At 49.8% G+C, this 22,936-nt stretch overlaps 1 protein-coding gene across 1 annotated transcript; it reads right to left on the bottom strand.

Annotated features, from left to right (window-relative positions):
- Positions 1-449: 449 nt before the first annotated feature.
- Positions 450-13,218, bottom strand: TAT (tyrosine aminotransferase). Its single transcript, XM_038368560.2, has 11 exons — positions 12,998-13,218; positions 12,679-12,783; positions 11,595-11,662; positions 10,996-11,154; positions 10,354-10,492; positions 9,640-9,692; positions 8,709-8,861; positions 6,579-6,707; positions 5,889-5,972; positions 2,117-2,215; positions 450-1,297 (listed from the first exon to the last, which is right to left on the bottom strand). The coding sequence occupies exons 1-11, from the start codon at positions 13,212-13,214 to the stop codon at positions 1,154-1,156; spliced, it is 1,350 nt and encodes a 449-aa protein (XP_038224488.1). The 5' UTR covers positions 13,215-13,218; the 3' UTR covers positions 450-1,153.
- Between the last annotated feature and the right edge of the window lie 9,718 nt (positions 13,219-22,936).

The raw sequence follows: 22,936 nt of genomic DNA, 5'->3' as shown, positions 1-22,936 counted from the left end.
GTGTGCGTGGAGGTGGGAGGGCTGTGTACGAGGGCAGGGTGGAGGTTGATGGTGAGCGTGGAGGGTGGTGCAGAGGGCAGCACAGAGGTCAATGGTGGCCATGAGTGGAGTGGGAGAGATGTTCATTTCTGTGAAGGGCGGATTCTGGGGTGCGTAGGGCTGGCTCTAGCATGTGACTGTGTCTTTAGGGGTTTGGTAGATGAAGTTTTAGGGCTGAAAACCTGATGATGTTCAGTGTAGTTATCAGCACATCTTCCAAGTGAAAATGCTTTGGCAGAGTGGTGCTGGGGGGTTCAGTAGTTTTGCCTGGTGTCAAAGTGAAATGTATGAAGATCACCGTCCTGTCTGGTCTCTGTTCCAACAAAAAGTATCGATGGAAGAGGTACCGTGTCTCCAGATGTCCAGGGCAGATACAGAAGCAGCCCCAGCAGGGCGGGTCACAGCACAAGGCCAGGCACATCCGAACATTTATTAATAAAATAGTTACAATAATTTATGCCCTTTGCAACACCAAGGGCTGAGTACACAGAGCTCCTGCTCCTTAGAGAACATAAAGGGGAGACATCAGGAACAGTCATTGACATTCTGTGGTGCAGACAGACAAGGGTCCATCATGCCACATGTACATCAGACTGTCCAGTACTGCTCCAGCCAGAGAGAGGCTGAGAACTCTGCTCCGACACATGCATGGCTCTGTCAGTGGAAGAGTCCAGCTCAGCATCCCGTGTAACTGCTAGTGAAGGGAATTAGAAGTTGTCGTCTTGCATGCAGCATGGGGTCTCCCAGCTACTGCCCTGCAATAACAGAGACCCTCAAACTGAGCAGCTAAGTGACGGTTTCCACATACTACAACTGCTTGCCTGAGTGGAAGCCACAGGCCCTGTATGAAGGATGCTGTGGTTCACTGACACAGACCAGGGCTCCTGGCGGGTAGTGGGACACTGGGTGCCTGAGGGTTTGTGAATGGGGTAGAATGATGGCTGCTGGTTCCCATGAGCCCAGGGAACATGCAGAAGCTCTGCAGGATTGTAGTCTGCTCCAGTTGCATTAGGTGCAATGGGATGTAGGTGCTGACTTGAGGGCAGCCCTGCCCTGCCCACTGCTGCTCATTTACGGGGTGGCTGAGCGGAGGCAGAGTAGATGGCACTCCTGGCTACTTGTCACATTCTAGGTCCTGGGCCCCCTCATTGCCCTGGTAGTGCCTCTCACAGAACTCCTGGATGCGACTGCAGGCCTCCACCATCATCTCCTCGGGCACCGTTAGCACCACCCGGAAGAAACTGGGGTACTCAAAGCACTGAAATGAACCATGGGAAAAGGCTGGTTAGTTGGGCAGGGGTGAAACTGGGATCTCAGACCCCTGCCCTGCCAGGTCCCCAGCTGTGTCCCACAAGCAAGCACAACCCATGGGGATAGGCCTATCCAGATGGAAGGAGCATAGCACTGTGGCCAGGAGCTGTGGGATCTAATCCTGGCCCATCAGCATCTCCATCTGTTAAAGGCCTTTCACAGCGCAAACCTCCTGTGGCTGCTGCATCAGCAAGGAATGGTGAGACCCTCAGGGGAAGGGGCTGTAAGCAAAGAGCTGGTGGGGTTGAGCTCAGTAGCCCCCGGGCAGGACCCAGAGAACAGGCTGGAGGGAGCCGAGGACCCTCAAGGCTCAGTGAGTGGCTAAGGAACCGGGTGGGTGACTGCGGGCAATGGGAGCAGGAAAGGGAGATGTGCAGCAAGGCTCCAGCCTTGTCCCTGCACCATGAATGAGGCCGCAGAGAGTTTGCACAGGGCATTGAACTGAGCTAGTGCAAACTCTGCAGGGAGCTGCTCTTGTGCAAAGCAGAGAGGACACAGGGCTCAGGAACACAAGGGATGCACAGCAGAGGGGCAGACTCTTCAGTCTGAAAGACAGGAAAGCAGCTACCTGGGGCCTGGCTAGGGCAACGAGTGACCATTGCAGCACTGCCCAGGGCTTCTGGCAGACCACATGACACCCAGCCCCCTCCCCCTGATGCCCCATGCTCAGAGCTCCCAGCCCCATGCCCCCAGTGCCCCATGCTCAGAGCTCGGAGCACTCCCCAAGACTCTCTACATGTGTGGCTACTCTGAGGGGGACACTGACCGAGGCTGGCAGGCAGAAGACTGACTGCTCTGAGATCAGCTGTTCGGTGAACTCCACATCATTCTCAAACTTGGGGAAATGCTCCATTTCAATTCCAACCTGCAGCGCAGAAATTAGGGATGTCAGAGGCCAAGGCTGGATAGGATTGCACCAGGCATCACCATGGAGCTCCTCCCTCACAGCACCCACAGAGCATCCCTCCTCCCCACCCCTATGCAGCCCCATGCCCTCTGCACCCCTCCTTCCCCCCACCCCGAAGCCTATAGAGCCCCATGTGCCCCACATCCCTCCTCTCTGCCCCTATGCAGCCCCGTGCCTCCTGCATCCATCCTTCCCCCACATCCTATACAGTCCCATGCCCCCACTCTCCCCCCGCAGCCCTATACAGCTCCATGACCTGGTATCCCTCCTCCTTCCTGCAGCCCATACAGCCCTGTGCCCTCCACATCCCTCTGCCTGCCCACCCCCGCAGCCTATACAGCCCTGTGTTGCTTGCATCCCTCCTCCCCCCACAGCCTATACAGCCCAGTGTCCCCCACATCCCTCCACCCCCCCAGCAGCCTATACAGCTCTGTGTCGCTCGCATCCCTCCTTCCCCGCCCCGCAGCCATACAGCCCTGTGCCCCCTGCATTCTTCCTCTTTCTCATGGCCTACACAGCCCCATACCCCCACGCATCCCTCCTCTCCACCCCCCCCCACAGCCTATACAGCCCTGTGTCACTACTGCATCCCTCCTACTCCTACCCCCACAGCAGCATATACAGCCCCGTGTCCCCTGCATCCCTCTGCCCCCTCCCCCTGCTGGCCCTATACAGCCCCATGCCATGTGTGTGAAACTGAAGGCTGTATTTGTGCTTGCAGTGTGCCTCACCCCCCACCCCCACGCTATGCTCTAGAATCACTAGGCTAGCAATGGCCTCACAAACAGGGTCTGCCTCACTACATTAACCCCAAACTCTGAAGCAGGAAACCTCAGTCCTAGCTGAAGGCAGCTGCAAACACATTATTCCCCACTATTGTTACTGACAAGGTGGGAGGGCCTGTCAAGGAAGGAGAGGGAGTACAGCGGGGAGGGTGACTCCATTAAAGAAACCATAATCTGTTTTAGAGTTACTGATAGCTCAGAAGCACCAGCTCTTCAATGCACATGGTTCAATGTGCTGTTAATGCCCAGGAGGGGGCAATGATAGGGATCTGTTACAGACCAGAGAACTGGTTGAGCACTTGTCTGTAATATGTGGAAAGAAAAATGGTTGTGATGGGGGAATTCAGTTGAGAAGACATGCTAGAGGTCCCATACAGCCAGAAATAAAACTCCATTAGAGTTTGCAAAACATTTTAATGCTGATTTTCTAACACAAAGGAACAGCAGGCAGCAGGAGGTAACCCTATTCTGGACCTCACTGTGATGGATAATGATGGACTGTTCACTGAACTGGAAGTTGGTTGTTACCTAGGGACCAGCAATCATGACCTGATTACATTCATTATGGGCAAAGAGAGGAAGGTTCTGACTGATAATATATATATATATATATATATATATATATATTTGGTGCTTCAAAGGGGCTAATTTCCCAAATCTGACAGAAATTTACACAGAAAAATGTGAATGAAAATTCTCAGTTGTTTAAGAAGAGTTTACTAGATGGCAAAATGCCATGAATTCATGATCAAGAAAGAGGAAAACTTTGGTCAAAGGCCAGTGGCAGAATAAAGTCAGCAATCAGAAATTAAAAGACAATATATAACAAATGGAAAAAGGTTAAAATAGATAGCAATTAATAGAAATTAGAAGTGATGAAGTACAGAAAATTGATAAGGGAAGCTAAAGACATCAAGGGACATTCGTGGCTGGCATGCCTAAGGAGAATAAGGAGGATTTTTTTATGAACAAAAGAAATTCTAACAATGGTATAAGTCCATTATTAGAGGGAGATGATAAAATTGTTAATAATGATGTAGAAAAGGCAAGGGTATTTAATAGATTATTTGTTCTATATTTGGAAATGAGAATGATGAGGTACTCATATTACTTGAGGATGATGAGCTACTTTCCCATCTACTAGTAACAAAAGAGGATGTTAAACAGCATCTACTAGAGATAAAACATTTTAAGAACAGCAGACCTGGACAACTTGTACCTAAGAGCCCTAAAAGAGCTGGCTGATCAGAGCTTTGGCCTGCTGGTTCATTTTTAATAAATCATGCAGTACTAGGGAAATTCCAGAAGACTGGAAGAGTGTTCATGTTGTGTCAATTTTCAAAAAGGGCAAGTGGGATGACTCAGGCAACTATAGACATCCCACTCAAAATAATGGTAAAGATGATTCAGTTGACAAAGAATTAAAGAATAGGAATATAACTAATGCCAGTCAATGTGTTTTTTATGAAAAATACATCTTGTCAAGCAAACTGGATTTCATTATTTTATGAGATTAAAAGTTTGGTTAAAAAAGTAACTGTGTAGCTACTTAGATTTTTGTTAAGTCTCTGATTTAGTACCGCATGACACTCTGATTAAAAAATTAGCAATAGCTATAAAGAATAAGCACACGATAAATGGATTAAGAACTGGCTAACTGACAGAGCTCAAAAAATAGTTGTCACTCGGGAACAGTCACTGAGTGTGGATATTGCTAGTGGGGTTCTGCAAGGATCAGAACTAGGCCTGATGCTATTCAACATTTTCGTCAATGATCTGGCAGTAAATATAAAGATGACACAAAAGATTAGTGGAGTGGTAAATAATGCTGAGAACAGGGAAGTCATGCAGAGTGATCTGGATTGCTTGGTAAACTGGGCCCGTTCAATCAAAATAAGTTTTAATAAAGCCAAATATAAAGAATGCCTAGGAACACAGACTGCACACCATGCCTGCAGAATGGGGGACTAGATTCTGGAAAGCAATAACTGTACAGGATTTAGAGGTGATAGTGGACAAACAACTCAGCATGAGCTCCCAATGAGATGCTATGGCAAAAAGGGCCAATGCATTCCTTGGGTGTATAAATTAGTGAACAGAAGGGTGATTTTACCTGTGTATGCGGCATTGGTGAGACTGATGCTAGAATACCGTGAAGCAGTTCTCGTGCCCACCTTTTAAAAAGGATACTGAAAAACTGCAGAGGGTGCAGACAAGAGCCATAAAAATGATTCAAGGGCTGGAGAAAATGCTTTACAGTGAGAGACATAACGAGCTCAGTCTGTTTAGCCTCTCATAAAGAAGACTGAGCTATGACTTGTTTATAGTACATGAGTATCTTCACAGGGAGAAAATAACAGGTACTAAAGGCTCTTGAATCTTCTCACAGACAAAGGAATAAAGAGAACCAGCACCTGGAAGTTAAAGACACAATGTTTTTTAACTGTGAGGGCGATTAACCACTGGACCAAACAGCCAAGGGAAGTAGTGATCCTCCATCTCTTGATGTCTTCAACTCCAGACCAGTGCCTTTTTGGACAATTTGCTTTAGCCAGACACAAGCTACTGGGCTTACCAGAAGGGTAGCTGTGTGGAATTCTCTGGGCTGGGCTACACAGGAGGTCAGACTAAATGACATAGTGGTCTCCCCTGGCCTTAAACTCTATGACTCTCTGAAGAGTGGGGCCCCACTGTGCCGGACGCTGCCCAGACACACTAAGAATCAGGCCCTTCCCTGAACAACTCACATTTTAAGCAGACAAGGCAGACACTGGGAAGGGCAACAGGATCCAGCACGCACTGAGCAAAGCAAAGCTCTGAAAATGGCACATTAGCGCCTCACTTACCATGAGGTACATGGCCCCCGAGGGCCGGACAGGCTGGAGTCCAGAGACGGCTGACAGGGCAGCATAGCAAAGGTCAGCATTGGACTGAAAGGCAGAGAGGAGAGAGTTCAGGACTCAGGACATTCCAGGAAGCAGCTCAGCAAATTGGAGACAAATTCTTGGCCAGAACCCAAGACAGGTCCCCCACTGCAAATAAAGGGGCATCTAATGCAAACAGGACAGATGTTAACGGCCTTGAATGCAGTCGAGGTGACTGAGCTGACCTCAGCAAATCAGTATGGACACCCCTCCTCCCCAGCATTTCTTCCCACAGCACCTCCTGGCTGGCAGTGCTGTGACTGGATTGTCAAGAGCTCCCCACAGCTGGTACTCCTGCCCCCTTCTGGTAGTGCCCCCTGCTAGAATTCGTCAGGACAGTAGTAGCCAGGAGCTCCCCGCATCCCGGTGCTCCTGACCCCCTCCTGGCAGCGCCCCCTGCTAGGAGATGCCCGGACTGCAGTAGCCAGGAGCTCCCCCATAGCTGGCACACCTGACCCGCTCTCTCCAGCCCACCCTGCTGGGAGAGAGTAGACATGGGAAGATGAGGTCCCTAGCAAGACACCACTGTGATGATTCATAGTCCTGTTTGACCTGCTGAGGAATACTGCTGGTCCGCTCTCAGTCTAAATACCTGTCTCTAGGGGGACATACCTTGAGGAAGCTGAGGGTGTTGTGGTAAAACTCTGGGGGTGTTCGGTGGATGATGTGTTCCAGTGCTCCCTGGACAATTGTGCAGGGTCCCAGGATCCTTTGACTCAACCTTACAAGGCCATCCCTGATCTGAAACAAAGGTGACACTCTGACCTCAAAGATCGCACACTCATGGAGGAAAGGAAAATGCTCCCACCCTGATGCCAGCATTTCTAGCTATTCATAGGATCAAACATGGCCACAATTGGACTAGGGGTGTTTTTCAAACTTTGCAAAACATTCTGGAGCCAGTCCCATTATCTGGGGTCTGTATCACAGGTGTCTGCAGAAGGCCCCAGTGTCACTAGCTATGTTTGAGGGCCAGAGCTGGTCCACGATCCTTTAGCTAGGATCCAGCCCTTTCACACCACGCTTATGGTACAAAGGGGCCAGGAAGCAGCCAGAGCTCACTAGCTAGAGTTTCCTGTTATCAGAGGGCATCTGATACGTTAGAGTAGCTCGTAGGCTTTTCTGAAGTAGTTTGGGGCTGAGGCTAGTACACGACCAATCCCAGCATCTCAGACTCCTTTGTGCCTGAGAATCCACTGACATTGACCATTGATTTGACTAAACTGTGCACACAAGCATCAGGGTTTCCCAGCCAAATGCATCAACACCAAAGGGCTGGGACTTGCCTGAAGCAAACCCATGCCAGAGCTTTTGCAAACCAGTCTCTGTTGTGACACAGTCTTTGGTTCACTCTGCTCATTTCCATTTTGTTTAATCACCATTGGATACTGCATCATGGCCAGCCAGGGACAGGTGATATCAACATTGCCCTCTCCCTCTGCTGTCTATTGTGAGCTCTCGGGTGCCCCATATTTGTGGAAAGCTCCTAGCTCTATGAGGTATCACCGGGCCACAAATCAATGACTGATAACTAAAGAGCCAAAGCTCAGGCTGCACCACCACCTGCTATCTTGTTCAACCAATAAGGAGAAACCACATTAGAGCATACAGGGACCACAAGAAGAAAAGGAGTATTTGTGGCACCTTAGAGACTAACAAATTTATTAGAGCATAAGCTTTCGTGAGCTACAGCTCACTTCATCACTTCACTGTAGCTCACGAAAGCTTATGCTCTAATAAATTTGTTAGTCTCTAAGGTGCCACAAATATTCCTTTTCTTTTTGCGAATACAGACTAACACGGCTGCTACTCTGAAACCAGGGACCACAAGTGGACAGCACGACTTTGTGTTATTGCTGTAGGGGAAACAGGGCTTGCCTGAGAGAGAGGAACGCAAAACCCTTTGCCTCCAAAGTGGCATGCAAGAGAAGCAGACATGCCAAACCCGTGAAAAAAATCACAGAAATTAGGCTTGCTTTTGGCTTAATTGGCTTTTGAGTTGCTTGTTTGGCTTGTAGCTTGTTGCTTCTTTTTTATGATCAGCTCCCAGCAAGTAGGGGCAAGAGGTAAGCAGGGGCAAGGCGGGGATAGAGTCAGGGGTACAGAGCGGGCCCACGACAGTCCCAGACTGCACGCCAGGGGGATCTAGTCACATAGAGTGTTGGGGTTCTTAGGGATTGGCTTGTTTTGGCCTTGTTTTGAAATGGGATTAGCTTGATTTTTGGCTTACTGTGAAAGTCAGGGTGCTTATTTACCGCAAGAAAGTTGGCAACTGTGAAAAAAAGGCAGCATGTGTGCATGAAGTAGCAGGCAGGAACACGAGGGCATGTACATGTGAGCATACAAGAGGGAGTGTTTCAGAGTAGCAGCCGTGTTAGTCTGTATTCGCAAAAAGAAAAGGAGTACTTGTGGCACCTTAGAGACTAACAAATTTATTAGAGCATAAGCTTTCGTGAGCTACAGCTCACTTCATCGGATGCATTTGGTGGAAAAAACCAAATGCATCCGATGATGAAGTGAGCTGTAGCTCACGAAAGCTTATGCTCTAATAAATTTGTTAGTCTCTAAGGTGCCACAAGTACTCCTTTTCTTTAAGAGGGAGTGTGTGAGCAGAAGGAAGAGTGCATGCTTGTGCTGGAGTGAAAGGCCGTGATGTGCGCACATGCAGGGGAAGGTGCCTGCGGCCTGTGCATGTTTAGTGTGTGGCGCTATTGCTGGCATCGAGAAGACTACGTTCCTCACCTCATTCCCAAAGATGTCTCTCCGATCATTAACCAGGATCCATCCCATCCTCCAGCCTGGGACCAGCCATCGCTTGGCCAGGCCTCCACAGGACAAGATCGGCACGTTGGTGCTGAGAGTTGCTATGGGCTCATACTTGCACTCTGCAAACACCTGTGAGACAGGAGGATGCGTTAGCAGTCACCCTCTCCTTGCCAATTCCCTGTGAGAGACAGGGGAGCTCTGGGAGGGCAGAGGGTTGGCTCATTAACTCACTGGCAGGGATATCAAAGCAGATGAGCAATGAGCAGTGAGACTCTGGCATGAAAGAGATGGTGCAGAGAGCAGGTTGGGGGAGCTGTAGGGATGCTTTAAGGGGGAGTTCATGTGCAGTGCAAAGAACCAGCCCTTGCACATCTGGTCCTAATTAAGGGATGACAGGGGCCCCTGGATGGGAGACACAAGTACAGCAATGCACACAAGAGCGTGAGTGCTTGCAGCTCTGAGTTTGACCCACCCGGAGGAAAGGAGAGTACCAGACACAAGATGCCCTTCCAGGGGACAGCTGGGCAGACAGGACCAGGGAGCTGCAAGTACAGTACATGGCTGTACTCAAAGGCAGCAGGACTAATGGCTATGGCTCTTGTCTGGGGCTAAAAGAAAAGGAGTACTTGTGGCACCTTAGAGACTAACAAATTTATTTGAGCATAAGTATCCGATGAAGTGAGCTGTAGCTCATGAAAGCTTATGCTCAAATAAATTTGTTAGTTTCTAAGGTGCCACAAGTACTCCTTTTCTTTTTGCGAATACAGACTAACATGGCTGCTATTCTGAAACCTGTCTGGGACTAGTTACTCCTAAACTCTACTACCAAGGGGCAAGTATATAGTGAGAAGCCACAGACCCAGGCTCTGGGTGCAAATGGTTGTGCATGGCAGGGACAGGCACTCACCATGTCTCCATAGATTTCATCAGCTAGGATGGGGACACACTGTCTCGAGGCCACTGAGGGAGAGAAGTAAACACTGAAACTGGCAGCCTTGCTGCCCTACAGGGTGCAGACTCATCCTCATCCTACAGAGGGCAGGCATGGGCTCTCCCCTAGCCCTACACAACAGACCCCAATCCACCCACAGAGTGTCTCCATATTCCTTACTTTGGACATGCAAACCAATGGACAAAGCATTAGAGAATACATTGTTAGGAACAATCCTTCCCAGGGCTAGGCTTGCAGGGCCTATGCCTGCTCTGACCCCAGGCCTGGGATAGATGTCACTGATCCATTAATTGTAATGTTGAAGGCTTTCCCAGCAGGATTCTGAGAGGTGGATCAGGAGTGCAATCCCCATTATACAGCCAGAGAAGGGAAGGGAAGGCCACACAGTGGGTTAGGGACAGACCCTAGGAGCTCTCATTCTGCATCCCTTCCCTGGCCATGCTGACTCTGTGCAGGGTTGTCCCAAAGGCCCTGGGAACAGGGTAAGACACACAGTGTGAGGTGAATCCTCCGGGCCCGGGTACTGGTATTTCTGTAGCACCAACATAGCCACATGATAGATCAAGTCCTTCCATATTGCTCACCATAATTAAATTGAAACAGATAAGCAGAGGATAGGACAAGGCAGCAAACCATAGCCCTTCCCTGACTCAGTGCTCAGAGACTCACCGGCCAGGATTTTCTGGAGATGGCTCTTGCTGAATACAGAGCCGCAGGGGTTAGATGGGTTGTTCACAATGACACAGGCCGTCTTCTCATCCACCAGCGACTCCAAGTGCTTCAAGTCAATTTCCCAGGATTTCTCAGGCTAATGAGAGGCGGAGAGGGAGAGGGTGCATGAAGATGAAGACTAAGGCATGGAGTGAGGATCCGGCTGGGGGCTGGGCACCAGGCATGGGGATGAAGTGCAGCAGGGCCGGGCACAGAGTGAGGAGCTGGGCACAGGCTGAGGGACTATCCAGGAGTCCAGGCCCAGAGTGAGGCATGAGGATCCGGCCAGGCACAGGATGTGGAGCATATGTGGCCAGGCGCAGGGCAAAGACCATGCAGACATAGCTGTGCTTTGCGCCTAATGAAAGGTACCGGCATTTCTTCCCCCCGTGAGAAGGCACAACTTACACAGGGGCCCTGGGGAGAACAGCCACCATGGAAAGCTGAAGGCCCATGAGAAGGGCTGAGCTGATGGGCTCTGGCATCAGCTTATTTGGCTTTGGCACTTCACGCCTTCCTCCCTTTTCTTATGAGGAGGGGTAAGAGATCCCTGGGAGCTCTCTAGAGGGGGTTGTTGCATTCCACTCCTAACTGCCTTACCAAGAGGTTGTAGAATTTGACCTCAATTCCCATGGAGAGTGCAAGGGTCTTGTAGAGAGAGAAGCCAGGTCTTGGCACTAGGATGTTCTGCCCTGGATTAGCCAGCACTGCTAATGCAAGTTCAATAGCCTGGCTGCAGCCACTCGTCAGGATAACGTCCTGCAGACAGTAAACAAGAATAAGCTCTTCAAATGCAACCAGAGGCTGCACTCAGAAATTCAAGAGCAGTTACTGACAGCTGAACTGGGAGTAGTGAATTGTCCATGGGTCTGCTAAAAGCAAGAACTTATTGGCTAAAGGGGCCTGGAAGAAGCTAAACAGAAAGCAGCAACCACTGCTGGCTTCTGGGGAGCTCAAACCCAACAGATCAGAAAGCCAGGGATGGGTGACAGGCAGGACCCAGGATTGGGACAGAAAGCCAGACAAGATCACTTTGGAAATGAATCATGTCCAGCCACCTTGCTCTCTCTCCTTGGATAGAGACAAGGTGTGAGAAAAGCCCAGCTGGGGCCCCACCGTGCTGCACTGTCTAATTTGTTGCTAACACCATAGAGCCTGTTCATTCTCCAGTGAGGACTCTTGCCAGGAATGCTTCATACCTGAGCTTCCAGAGGTGCTTCAGGGCAGCTATAATACGCAGCAACCACCTGCCGGCAAGACTGGTACCCTTGGGAGAGAAGGATGGAATATGGAGTGACGGTGGTTTTACCAGATTTCCCTGTTCTGCGCAGGAACCACAAGAGGCATGGGACAGAGACCATGCAGCACAAAGAGGGGTCTCCAGAACCCAGAGAAACTCCAGAGGAATAAATCCCAGGGCAGGATGGAATTTGTCTGAATTCCGAAGGAAACAAAAGACAACATCAGTGGGCCCTGACACAAGCACATTGTTCCATCACTGAACCAGCTGCTCTCAGCAGCCAGAGCAGGTGACATCCTGGCCCCAGAGCAGGCCTGGGAGGTGCAGGCTTTACAGCACAGATAAGGGCCTGCTCCAATGCAAAGCCCCCCTGACCCTGAATTAAAGCCCCATGCCCAGTCCCACAGCCCAAGTTAACTCCACTGGTAACTGGGTCTACATCCTCCATGGCCAAGCCAACGTGGTGTGGAAAGTGCAGTACTTATATCAGCTAAGAACAAAACTGTGTGGCAATGCAGCAATCTTTGCTCTGCTCCAGGGCCCTCACTCTGAGGGAATATTCTCAGCATCTATGGGGTCACAACAGGGATGGATTTGGCCTTCCATGGGTCTTGAATGATTGTTTGAAGCACTTTCCTGTGAAGAATGGGACTGAAACAGCTGGCCAAAGTGACAAGACATGGAGCAGAATGAGGATGCAATGCAATGCCCTGCCCACATCGCACTACTGTGAGGAAACCTATCCAGGAGGTAGAAGAGTGTCTGGCCCAGCCTTTTCCCAGAACAATGGCCACAAAATGACCGGGACAAAGCAGCACAGCTCCTCCATGAGCAAATCAGGCCTCCAACCTGTTCAAATGCCCTGCTGCTCATTGGTGTGCATGGGCATACACAAGCCAGAGTAATATATGCATCAGAGTGAGTCAGTATCAGTCAGAAAGGTGAAAGACGATATCTGTCTAGATCCCCTGACTCAGCCCTGTCCTCTTGTGCACAAGCCGGGCTAGGACACTACCCTTAGAAGAGGAATCATCGGACCTTACCGACTGAAGGAGCATATCCATTGTAGTTCCCCGATTCCAGAGCCTCCTTCACAGCCTGGGTGACCTCATCATCAGTGGGGAGATTTCCAAATACCGTTGGGTCACCTTTTAGGGAATGACAAACAGCAAAATCCTTGTTTCTCATGTCCTTTAATGACAGAGCTGTACACAGCACACCCTCCACTCCTGCACGCTTCAGAAACCCCTCGGCTGCCCGCTCAGCTCAGGGGCCCTCAGTACCACACCTCTTCAATTACACCCCCACTCTACAGCCACATAAGGCACTGCCGGCAGGAACAGCACATTTCCCAGTACTCACCTAGGGACAAGGAGATCATGGGCTTGTTTGGGTTGGGTTCCACTTTCATGGTGTCCACGATGGCTCGGATGGGATTGAAAGTCTTCTTGGACATCTCAGAGGCCCGGACTGCCCATCTAGGCTTCCGGCCTTTCACCTTCCCCAGGGAGGGGCTGTTCCCATTTCTATGTACGTGGACATCGCTATTGCCGTTCATTTGGATCAGATAAGAGTCCATTCTGAGATCTGCCCAAGAGAAAGGGCACTCCCCAAAGTTAGCCATTGTTGTGCATTATTTGTTATGCACTAGCTGTGTGCTCTGTCCAATACAAGATACAAAGGGGAGTTGCTGCTTGATGGTCCAAAAATGAGGCCTTTGAAGTTAGGCCTTTGATGGTCACTGGGCCTCACATACTGATCCCTAATCCCAGTTCTAGATCAGCAGTGCCAACAGACAGGCTGGAAAGGAAAGGGAGGCAGAGAGAGTGGGGATGAGGAAGGGAGAGAGAGGAAAGAAATAGAAGGGGAAAGCCAGCCCACATATTAATGAGACTAGGGTGACCACACACAAGTCTGAAAAATCGGGATGGGGGTGTAATAGGTGTCTATATAAGACAAAGCCCCAAATATCAGGACTCTCCCTATAAAATTGGGACATCTGGTCACTCTAAATGAGACCCTGCCGCAGGAGAACAGAAATAAAGATGCTACTCCACCCCAGCTCCACCCACAGCACAAACTTCACCCACAGCCCCACAGGAGAGGCAGGTTTCTGCTAAAGCTGCAAGTTGGGAGTTTGCAACCTTGTCATTTTCATGGTCATCACTGGGCTTCAAAATTAACACACTGCTGAGATGAATGGGGGTCAGTCATGCCTCCCAGAGCTGTTAGGCTGAAGCCATCCTAGGTGTAAGTCCCTGACAGTAAGGATGGATTTACCCCATTTGTGACTGCCTGTCTGTCTGCAGACCCTCTGAGCACCTGGCAGGGGTGATGCTCAGAAAGGTCCTCCACAATGGAAAGGACAAACACTTAATGCTGTTAAAATGACAGCTTAGACTCTGCAGAGATGCTGTTGGCCCTGCACTGTTCTTCAGGGCAGACCCTGCAGAGAGGAAGGTGTAAAACACACAATTCCCTCCCTGTCACTGAGAAGGCAGCAGAGAGGTGGCCCATGGGGAGGAAATGAGAATTCCTGAGCAGATAATAACAGGCATAGTGAAGGGTGTGCAGTGAAGCTCCTAGAAAAGGGGAGCTGCCATTGGCTAAGGCAGAACGGACTCATACACCTAGACTGTGGGTTGGACCAAGGGTCCCCCCCACATATTGCTCACAAGGGGCTCAGGCTACACTCACATTCTGTGAGAGGCTGAATTAAACTGAGCAATGATCTTGTGCTTTCCATCTACAAAAAGCGTAACCAGAATAGTGACTGATTCGTCCCCCAGCGAGTGTAATCCCAACTGCACAGAACCTCCCCATAGCTGGCATTCCCAGAAGGACAGATGAGACATAGACAGAGAACAGAGATTTCAGACGAGGGTTGGGAGGTGCCCTCTCCTGTTATCAGCTCTTACTTTTCCCCATGTAAGTTCAAGTTTCTCATTTGAGCTCTTCTTGCACTTATCAGCTCTGCTGAGGAAACCCAGTTGGGAGAGAGAAACCATTCAGCAGAGCCCAGTGACAAAGAAACCAGCCACAGACTCAACCCAGTCAGAAAAGCGTTTGGCCTGAGCTTCTGGCCTCCTTGCTAGTGGAGCTGGGGTCTGATCACACATGAAGGAGCTTATTTGGCCAGTCTCTGGCACAGGAGAACCTGCACACAGCACAGTGACAAGATGGGTCTGAAACAGCCCCACAGCCCAGAATCTAGGGCACTGCCTATCTGCCGGGGAAACAGGCTGCATGGAAAGAAGAAACTCTGTCTGCAGTGACTCAGGCCAGTCTCTCCAGAAGGAAACACCAAGTGCCAGAGCTGAGTACTTTACCTTCTACAGCGCAGAGAGGGAGACACTCAAGTGCCCAATGTCCGAGTCTGTCCCTTATCCTTGACAAGTTGCCCTGAGAAGAAACTCAAATGCAATCCCCCAGCCCATGAAATAATTTCCAGAACTGGGCGTTGGGCTTGACTCCTTCGGCTATTGGCTGTCAGTGAGGGCTGTGCTCCCCCACACAAAAACACCCCCTCCCTCCCCACTACAACTGCTCTCACTTCAAACATCTGGTACTCTCCAGCACATTAACTCTTTCTGGGAGCTGCAGGCAGAGGGGCATAGTTTGGATTTCTGGATGTCACTGGCACTTCCTGTCTGCGCTGCCTACCCCTGTGCACTTAGCTATGGGAATCCCCAGTGGCCCAGGTACCCCTGACCTAAGCATATTGTAGAGCCACTGACCCCTAAAGTGAGGGGACAACAAAACCTGCAAGTTTGTCCTTCCCACCCCAATGCTTTGGGCCCCTTGTTTCTAGATCCCATAGCTCAGAAGGGCACAGATTGCAGACATCATGTAGATACCTGTGAGAGGGGCTGTTTCTCCTTTGGCAATTGAACAAACAGGCACACATCTCCTCAGCCTTTGTCTGAATATGCCAGGGCCCTAAGAGTTAAAGGGAGTCTCAGTTGTCCCAATTATTTGTCCCAGGGCCCACACAGCCTGATCTTCTTGGCAGATAATGGAAGGTGATGCAACTTCTCTCCCCTCAGTGCAAACAGCTAATGATTCCAAATGTGCCTCTCTTGGGGTGGGCAGGTGCTGGGATGTCACAGCAATGTGAAGTGACACTTCACTGCCCCTTGGGGTGCTACTTTGGGAGGGCAACATGCACAAGTAAAGGAGGTTTTAATTTTTTAGCCTTACAAAGGTTGTTTCTAGTCCATAGATGCCAACCCTCCCCCACTGAGACTGTGTGTGTCTGGGGCTGACTGAAGATCAAAGAGCTACTCATGGGCTGCAGGAACCCTGCTAATCTCCCTGCAAACAGATAGGCTGATGACACAATGTCAGAGGTCATCATGACAGTGCCTGTTGGTATCCACCAGTGTAGGTGGAGAAAGGATGAGCAAGGCCCTGGCTTGGCCTGGTGCTTACATTATCCAGCTACCAGCCCTGACAGGCTATTAGCACTAATTCTGCAGCTCTGCCCCAGAGTCAGCTGGAAACAAAACTGTGCACATCAACCCCCAGGGTGCGACTGCATGGTGACATGTTGCTCTGTCAGAACGTGGCTATAAATAGGTGACATGATGCTCAGCATAGGCTAGGACAAGCTGCAACAACCTTGTGGCAGCTACTGCCCAGGGTTACTCCCAGCTAGCTGACATGGGTGCCCATTGTGCTGGGTGGGGTACAGAAACAACCTTTGCCTGAAGTGAAGAGCTCACCATTTTGTCTTCTAACAGGAAAACATGTTGTGTGGATCAGGTCTGGCAGCAAGGGGCCTCCTGGGCACTTAGGGGGCTGGCCAATCTCTTGCTGGGGGCACTGGGCTTGTCTGGTGGCTGGGGAGTTGTAGAACTTCCAGTGTCTCTACTGCTGAGGCCTGTGGGCCAGGCCTGCACTATGATCAAGGAAGAGAATAGTGGAAAACAGAGTGGTTCTGGGACATCAAGCATTGGAGGGGCAGATGGCAGTGCTAGGATACTGCACTGGTGTTAAGGGTCAGGTGCCCAGGAGCGATACCCGCAGCTGGGCTACATGTGCTGAAATAGCTGCTGCATCTCTCGTGCCAGCGCTGGTCAAAAGATTTCACATGAAAAATAGCCTGTGTCAAAAACAAACATTTTACAAAGAAATTTAGTTTTTGAAAACTTTATTTTTTTCCAAATGAAAAACTACATTTTGTTATTTTCATTTGCTGCCTCCCCCCAGCCACACACACTTTAAAAAAGAAAAGAAAACGAGAAGTTGGCTCCTCCCAGAAACTCTCAAACAAAACATTTTCAAAATATTTGGGAATTGTTTTTTCTGCCTCTCCCAGAGGCTTTTATCTCTTTGAGTTCAGACAGAGCTGTAAGGGTTAAGTCCTGAAGCCCTCACGTAGTCTATTCTGCCTGGCAATAAACACCCTAAATTGACGCAATCCAGAGACTCTACCTGTAATCCTGTGCATGGCAGCGAGGTTCAGAGGAGGGCATGGCAGGATCCTGCCTGCAGCAGGGAAAATATTGGCATGGAGACAATAGATAATCTGTGTTACATAAGGCTGGGGACCTGGCCAGATGGGGTGTCGGGGGCAGCAGGAAGCAGGATCGAGAGGGAGTGGTGGGTTCCTTCAGCTGTGGCCTATGGTATCAAGAAGGGAATGGAAGTGTTTGGGCATATTCCTTACCCAGCCTCAGTTCCCTGGAAACTCAGTGCCCCCAGGCCCAACAGGCTTTGCAGAAGGTTCCAGAAGAGGGTGACACGGGCACCTTTGATCCCATGAGTGGGAATCTACAGAGGTCCTTGAAGAAGAATCAGAGTGCATGTCTACACTGCCCTGCTATTTGGGCTAAGGGGGTGTGAACAGCAGTGCACAGTCAGGAGTACATTAATGTGAACTTGGAACCTTTACATTCAGGACTGCAGCATCCACCGGGGGGAGGGGGGAGTTACAATGCAGACCTTTGGTGCATGCACACCGCTATTCACATGCCGTTAGTCCGAACTGCGGGGAAGTATAGACATGCCCTGAATTACAAGCAAGGCTGGAGACCTGCCTAGAGAAGGCGGGAGGAGCATGAGCGGAGAGTGAGATCCAGAGGGACCGATTCCAGGGTTACCGCTCCATGGCACCTCAGACAGTGCATGAAGAGGCAGGGAGGAGGGGAGGATACACCAGAGACTAGGGGAGGATGGTGGTGATGGTGGAGTTCTCTACAGGGCACTGGGTAACCACCCTTCTGTTCCTACCCCTCGGAGGTCGGTAGATTCAACTGGTCAAGAATTCAATAGTCCACTTGCCAATCCTGAAACGTCTCCTTTGGCCCAGTCCTACATCTTGGTTTCACTCTCTCCAACATCTCCTCCCAGGCCTGTCAACTTACTGCTTTCTTTTTACCCAAGTGGTTAGCCAATATTTGGGGCTGTGGCGATTGTTTCTGTTAGGAGGAGAAATTATTGATGAGCCAAGTATTTTTGATGCAATCCTATTTATAGAGGATGTACAAAATCCTGTTTCCCCAAACACAGTAGGAACAAACACAAGAGTTCCTTTGATCACTATGCTAAAGCCAAGGCTACACTTCCAAGTTCTCCAGCCATACTAATGTCAGTCAGTGGTGCAAAGAGGTGTCATCTGTGACTGACATCACTAATTTGCCAACAGCTTCTAGCACAGATGCAGCTATACCAGCAAAACTGTGTTTTTACCAGGGGTGGAATTAGATATACCAGCAGAAGTTTTGCAGGAAAAATTGGGTCCAAAGGAGGAGTACTGTGCTGGTATAAAACACAGTACAGCTATATCAGCAAAGCACTCTAGTATACACCAGCCCTGAGCCTCTTTCCAGCCAGCACTCTGCCCAAAAAGCTCTCTCTTGTGGCCTTCTCTCAGGGCCACGTTACAAGTCACTTTACTTCACTTTTTGTCTCCTTACTTTCTGCCTCTCTTTGGGTGCTTTCTGGCTGCTTCTGGCTCAGTCGCGGACACAGCTGCAACCAAAGGAAATCCTAGCCCATGTTTGTATTCACTCTAGTCTTTGGGCAGTAGACGGCTACCTTTGTTTTGGCTATCATTAAAGAACAGGGCATTAATTTGTTCCCTTATTTAGCTGGAATGGAAAATGGTTACCACACCCACTAAGGTCAGTGAAATCTGTGACTGCCCACAGATCAAAGATATACACCCTGGAATCCAAACACCCTTCAGTATATCATACTTAACATATCCCACACCAAACTCTTTGTCTTCCCTGTCAACCTCTCAGCTGCCCCATTCTCTGGCCATGTCTACACTATGAAATTATGTCGAATTTATAGAAGTTGGTTTTGTAGAAAGCGTTTTTATACAGTCGATTGTGTGTGTCCCCACACAAATGCTCTAAGTGCATGTAGTCGGCGGAGTGTGTCCACAACAGTTGACTTCTGGAGGCAACCGTTGACTTCTGGAGCGTTGCACTGTGGGTAGCTATCCCACAGTTCCCACAGTCTCTACCACCCGTTTGAATTCTGGGTAGAAATCCCAATGCCTGATGGGGCTAAAACATTGTCACGGGTGGTTCTGGGTACATATCGTCATGCCCCCCTTCCCTCCCTCCGTGAAAGCAATGGCAGACAATCGTTTCGCGCCTTTTTTCCTGGGTTACCATGCAGACACCATATCACGGCAAGCGTGAAGCCTGCTCAGCTAACCGTCACTGTATGTCTCCTGGGTGCTGGCAGACGCGATACTGCGTTGCTACACAGCAGCAGCTTATTGCCTTTTGGCAGCAGACAGTGCAGTATGACTGGTAGCCGTCGTTGACGTAGTCCAGGGTGCTCTTTTACCGACCTCGATGAGGTCAGGGGTGCCTGGGCAAACATGGGAGTGACTCAGCCAGGTCATTTCCCTTTTAAGATTTGTCTCATGACAATTCAGTCCTACCAGCAGTCCTACTGCACTGTCTTTTAATCAGCAGCCAGAAAAAGACGATGGCTAGCAGTCGTACTGCACAGTCTGCTGCCAGCAAGATGTATAAAGATAGATGAAGTGGATCAAGAAATAGACCAGATTTGTTTTGCATTCATTTTCTCCTCCCTCCCTCCGTGAAATCAATGGCCTGCTAAACCCAGTTTTGAGTTTTATCCTTGAGGTTCTGAGTTCTATCCTTGAGGGGGCCATTCTGTTTCTTGCAAAGCCACCCCCTTTGTTCATTTTAATTCCCTGTAAGCCAATCCTGTAAGCCACGTTGTCGGTCGCCCCTCCCTCCATCAGAGTAACCGCAAACAATCGTTTTGCGCCCCTTTCCCTGGATTGCCCGAGCAGGAGCAGACGCCATAGCACAGCAAGCATGGAGCCTGTTCAGCAAACCGCAGCAGTTATGACTATTGTAAACACTTCGCGCATTATCGTGCAGCATATGCAGAACCAGCACCTGAAAAACCAGGCGAGGAGGCGACGTAAGTGCGGTGATGACGACATGAACACAATTTTCTCTAAAACCGCGTTCCCCCGCAGTTTGGAGATCATGGTGTTAATGGGGCCAGCTCATGCCATGGAACGCAGATTCTTGGCCCGGGAAACAAGCACAGACTGGTGGGACCACATAGTGTTGCAGGTCTGGGATGATTCCCAGTGGCTGCGAAACTTTTGCATGCATAAGGGCACTTTCATGGAACTTTGTGACTTGCTTTCCCCTGCCCTGAAGCGCAAGATGAGAGCAACCTTCACAGTTCACAAGTGAGTGACAATAGCCCTGTGGAATCTTGCAATGCCAAACAGCTACCGGTCGGTCGGGAATCAATTTGGAGTGGGCAAATCTACTGTGGGGGTTGCTCTGATGCAAGTAGTCAATGCAATCATTGAGCTAATGCTATCAAAGGTAGCGACTCTGGGAAATGTGCAGGTCATACTAGATGGCTTTGCTGCAATGGGATTCCCTAACTGTGGTGGGGCTATAGACGGAACGCATATCCCGATCTTGGGACCAGACCACCAGGGCAGCCAGTACATAAACCGCAAGGGGTACTTTTCAATGGTGCTGCAAGCACTTGTGGATCACAAGGGATGTTTCACCAACATCAACGTGGGATGGCCGGGAAAGGTTCACGACGCTCACGTCTTCAGGAACTCTGGTCTGTTTAAACAGCTGCAGGAAGGGATTTACTTCCCAGACCAGAAAATAACTGTTGGGGATGTTGAAATGCCTATAGTTATCCTTGGGGACCCAGCCTACCCCTTAATGCCCTGGTTCATGAAGCTGTACACAGGCATCCTGGACAATAGTAAGGAGCTGTTCAATTATAGGCTGAGCAAGTGCAGAATGGTGGGAGAGTGTGTATTTGGACGTTTAAAGAGTCGCTGGCGCAGTTTACTGACTCGCTCAGACCTCAGTGAAACCAATATTTCCATTGTTATTGCTGCTTGCTGTGTGCTCCACAATCTCTGTGAGAGTAAGGGGGAGATGTTTATGGTGGGATGGGAGGTTGATGCAAATTGCATGACCGCTGAATATGTGCAGCCAGACACCAGGGTGGTTAGAAGAGCACAGCAGAAAGAGCTGCGCATCAGAGAAGCTTTGAAAACCAGTTTCATGACTGGCCAGGGTACTGTGTGACACTTCTGTTTGTTTCTCCTTGATGAAAATCCGCCCCCTTGGTTGCCTCTAAATTCTCTGTAAGCCACCCACCCTCCCCGCTTCGATCACAGCTTGCTTGCAAAGGAAATATAGTCACTATCGTTTTAAAAAACATGTATTCTTTATTAATTGATTATAAAAATAGGGAGATAACTCAAGGTAGCCCACGGGGGCTGTGGGAGGAAGGTAGGGGGGAAGGAAAAGGCCACTTTAAAACTTGTTGAATGCCAGCCTTCTGTTGCTTGGGCTGTCCACTGGGGTGGAGCGGTTGGGTGCCCGGAGCCTCCCCCCCTGCATTCTTGGGCGTCTGGGTGAGGAGGCTATGGAACTTGGGGAGGACAGAGGGCGGTTAAGCAAGGGCTGCAGCAGCAGTCTGTGATCCTGCTGCCGTTCATGAACCTCCACCAGATGCTGGAGCATGTCCGTTTGATCCCGCAGTAGCCCCAGCATTGCCTCATGCCTCCTCTGCTCTTTCTGCCACCACCTCTCCTCACGTTCATCGGCCACTGTCCTGTACTTTGCTATTGTGTCCCTCCACACAGCTCGGTCAGTGCCAGACGACTGCATGAGCTCAGAGAACATGTCATCATGCGTGCGTTTTTTTCGCCGCTGAATCTGAGATTGCCTTTGGGACGGAGGAGAGAGGCTTGAAAAATTTGCAGCTGCTGGAGGAAAAAAAGGGAGTGAAGTATTTAAAAAGATACATTTTACAGAACAATGGCTATACTCTTTCATGGTGAACAACACTATTCACATTACATAGCACATGTGATTTTGGTACAAGGTCGCATTTTGCATCTTATATTGAGTGCCTGCAGCTTTGGTGTTAGAGATCACACATGCAGTGCCAAGCAACAGAATTCGGCTTGCAGGTGGCCACGGTAAGCCATAGTCTTTCAGCTTCTGCAACCTTCATAACAGCAGCCCTCTCCTTTCCCATATCAAGCAAAGCCTGTTGAGTTGCCATTTAGTGCTGCGGTTTTCCTGTTAACATGCAGCAGCAGAAACCAAACTAATCACCTCCCCTCATCCAATTCTCTGGAATGATAGCTTTCTCCCCACCCCCATACCGCCTGGCCGGTATCAGGGAAGATCCCTGCTAGCCAAACGCGAACAGCTCAGTGCCAATGCCCCCTTCCCCCCCCGCACAGCGTGGCTAACTGCGGGGAGGATTTCTTTTCAGCCATAGGCAAACAGCCCAGTAGGAATGGCCACCTCTGAATGTCCCCTTAATTAAATTCCCCTATTTCAACCAGGTTACCATGAACGATATCACTCTCGTGAGGATAACACAGAGAGATAAAGAACGGATGTTGCTTGAATGCCAGCAAATACTGGGACCATACGCTGCCAGGCTTTGTCATGCAATGATACCAGACTACTTGCTACTAGCATGGCGTGGTAAAGTGTGCTACCATGGAGGACGGAATAAGGCTGCTCTCCCCAGAAACCTTCTGCAAAGGCTTTTAGAGTACCTCTAGGAGAGCTTCATCGAGATGTCCCTGGAAGATTTCCGCTCCATCCCCAGACCCGTTAACAGACTTTTCCAGTAGCAGTACTGGACACGAATGCATCCCAAGTCCTCAGGGCTACTTAATCATTAAAAAACACTTGCTTTTATAACATGTATTATATTTTAAAAGGTACACTCACCAGAGGTCCCTTCTCCGGCTTTGTTGGGTTGGGAAGGTATTTCAGTCAG

Source organism: Dermochelys coriacea, chromosome 12 (genome assembly GCF_009764565.3).
Source record: "Dermochelys coriacea isolate rDerCor1 chromosome 12, rDerCor1.pri.v4, whole genome shotgun sequence".
NCBI lineage: Eukaryota > Metazoa > Chordata > Testudines > Dermochelyidae > Dermochelys > Dermochelys coriacea.
This window is presented reverse-complemented; position numbering and strand designations above follow the sequence as displayed.

Excerpts from the sequence above, each read along its gene's own strand:
- TAT (XM_038368560.2), bottom strand. The coding sequence starts at position 13,214 with ATGGACTCTTATCTGATCCAAATGAACGGCAATAGCGATGTCCACGTA. Across the intron at positions 12,784-12,997 it reads CATGATCTCCTTGTCCCTAG|GTGACCCAACGGTATTTGGA; the intron begins GTGAGTACTGGG and ends ATTCCCTAAAAG. Across the intron at positions 2,216-5,888 it reads CGGGGGCCATGTACCTCATG|GTTGGAATTGAAATGGAGCA; the intron begins GTAAGTGAGGCG and ends TCTGCGCTGCAG.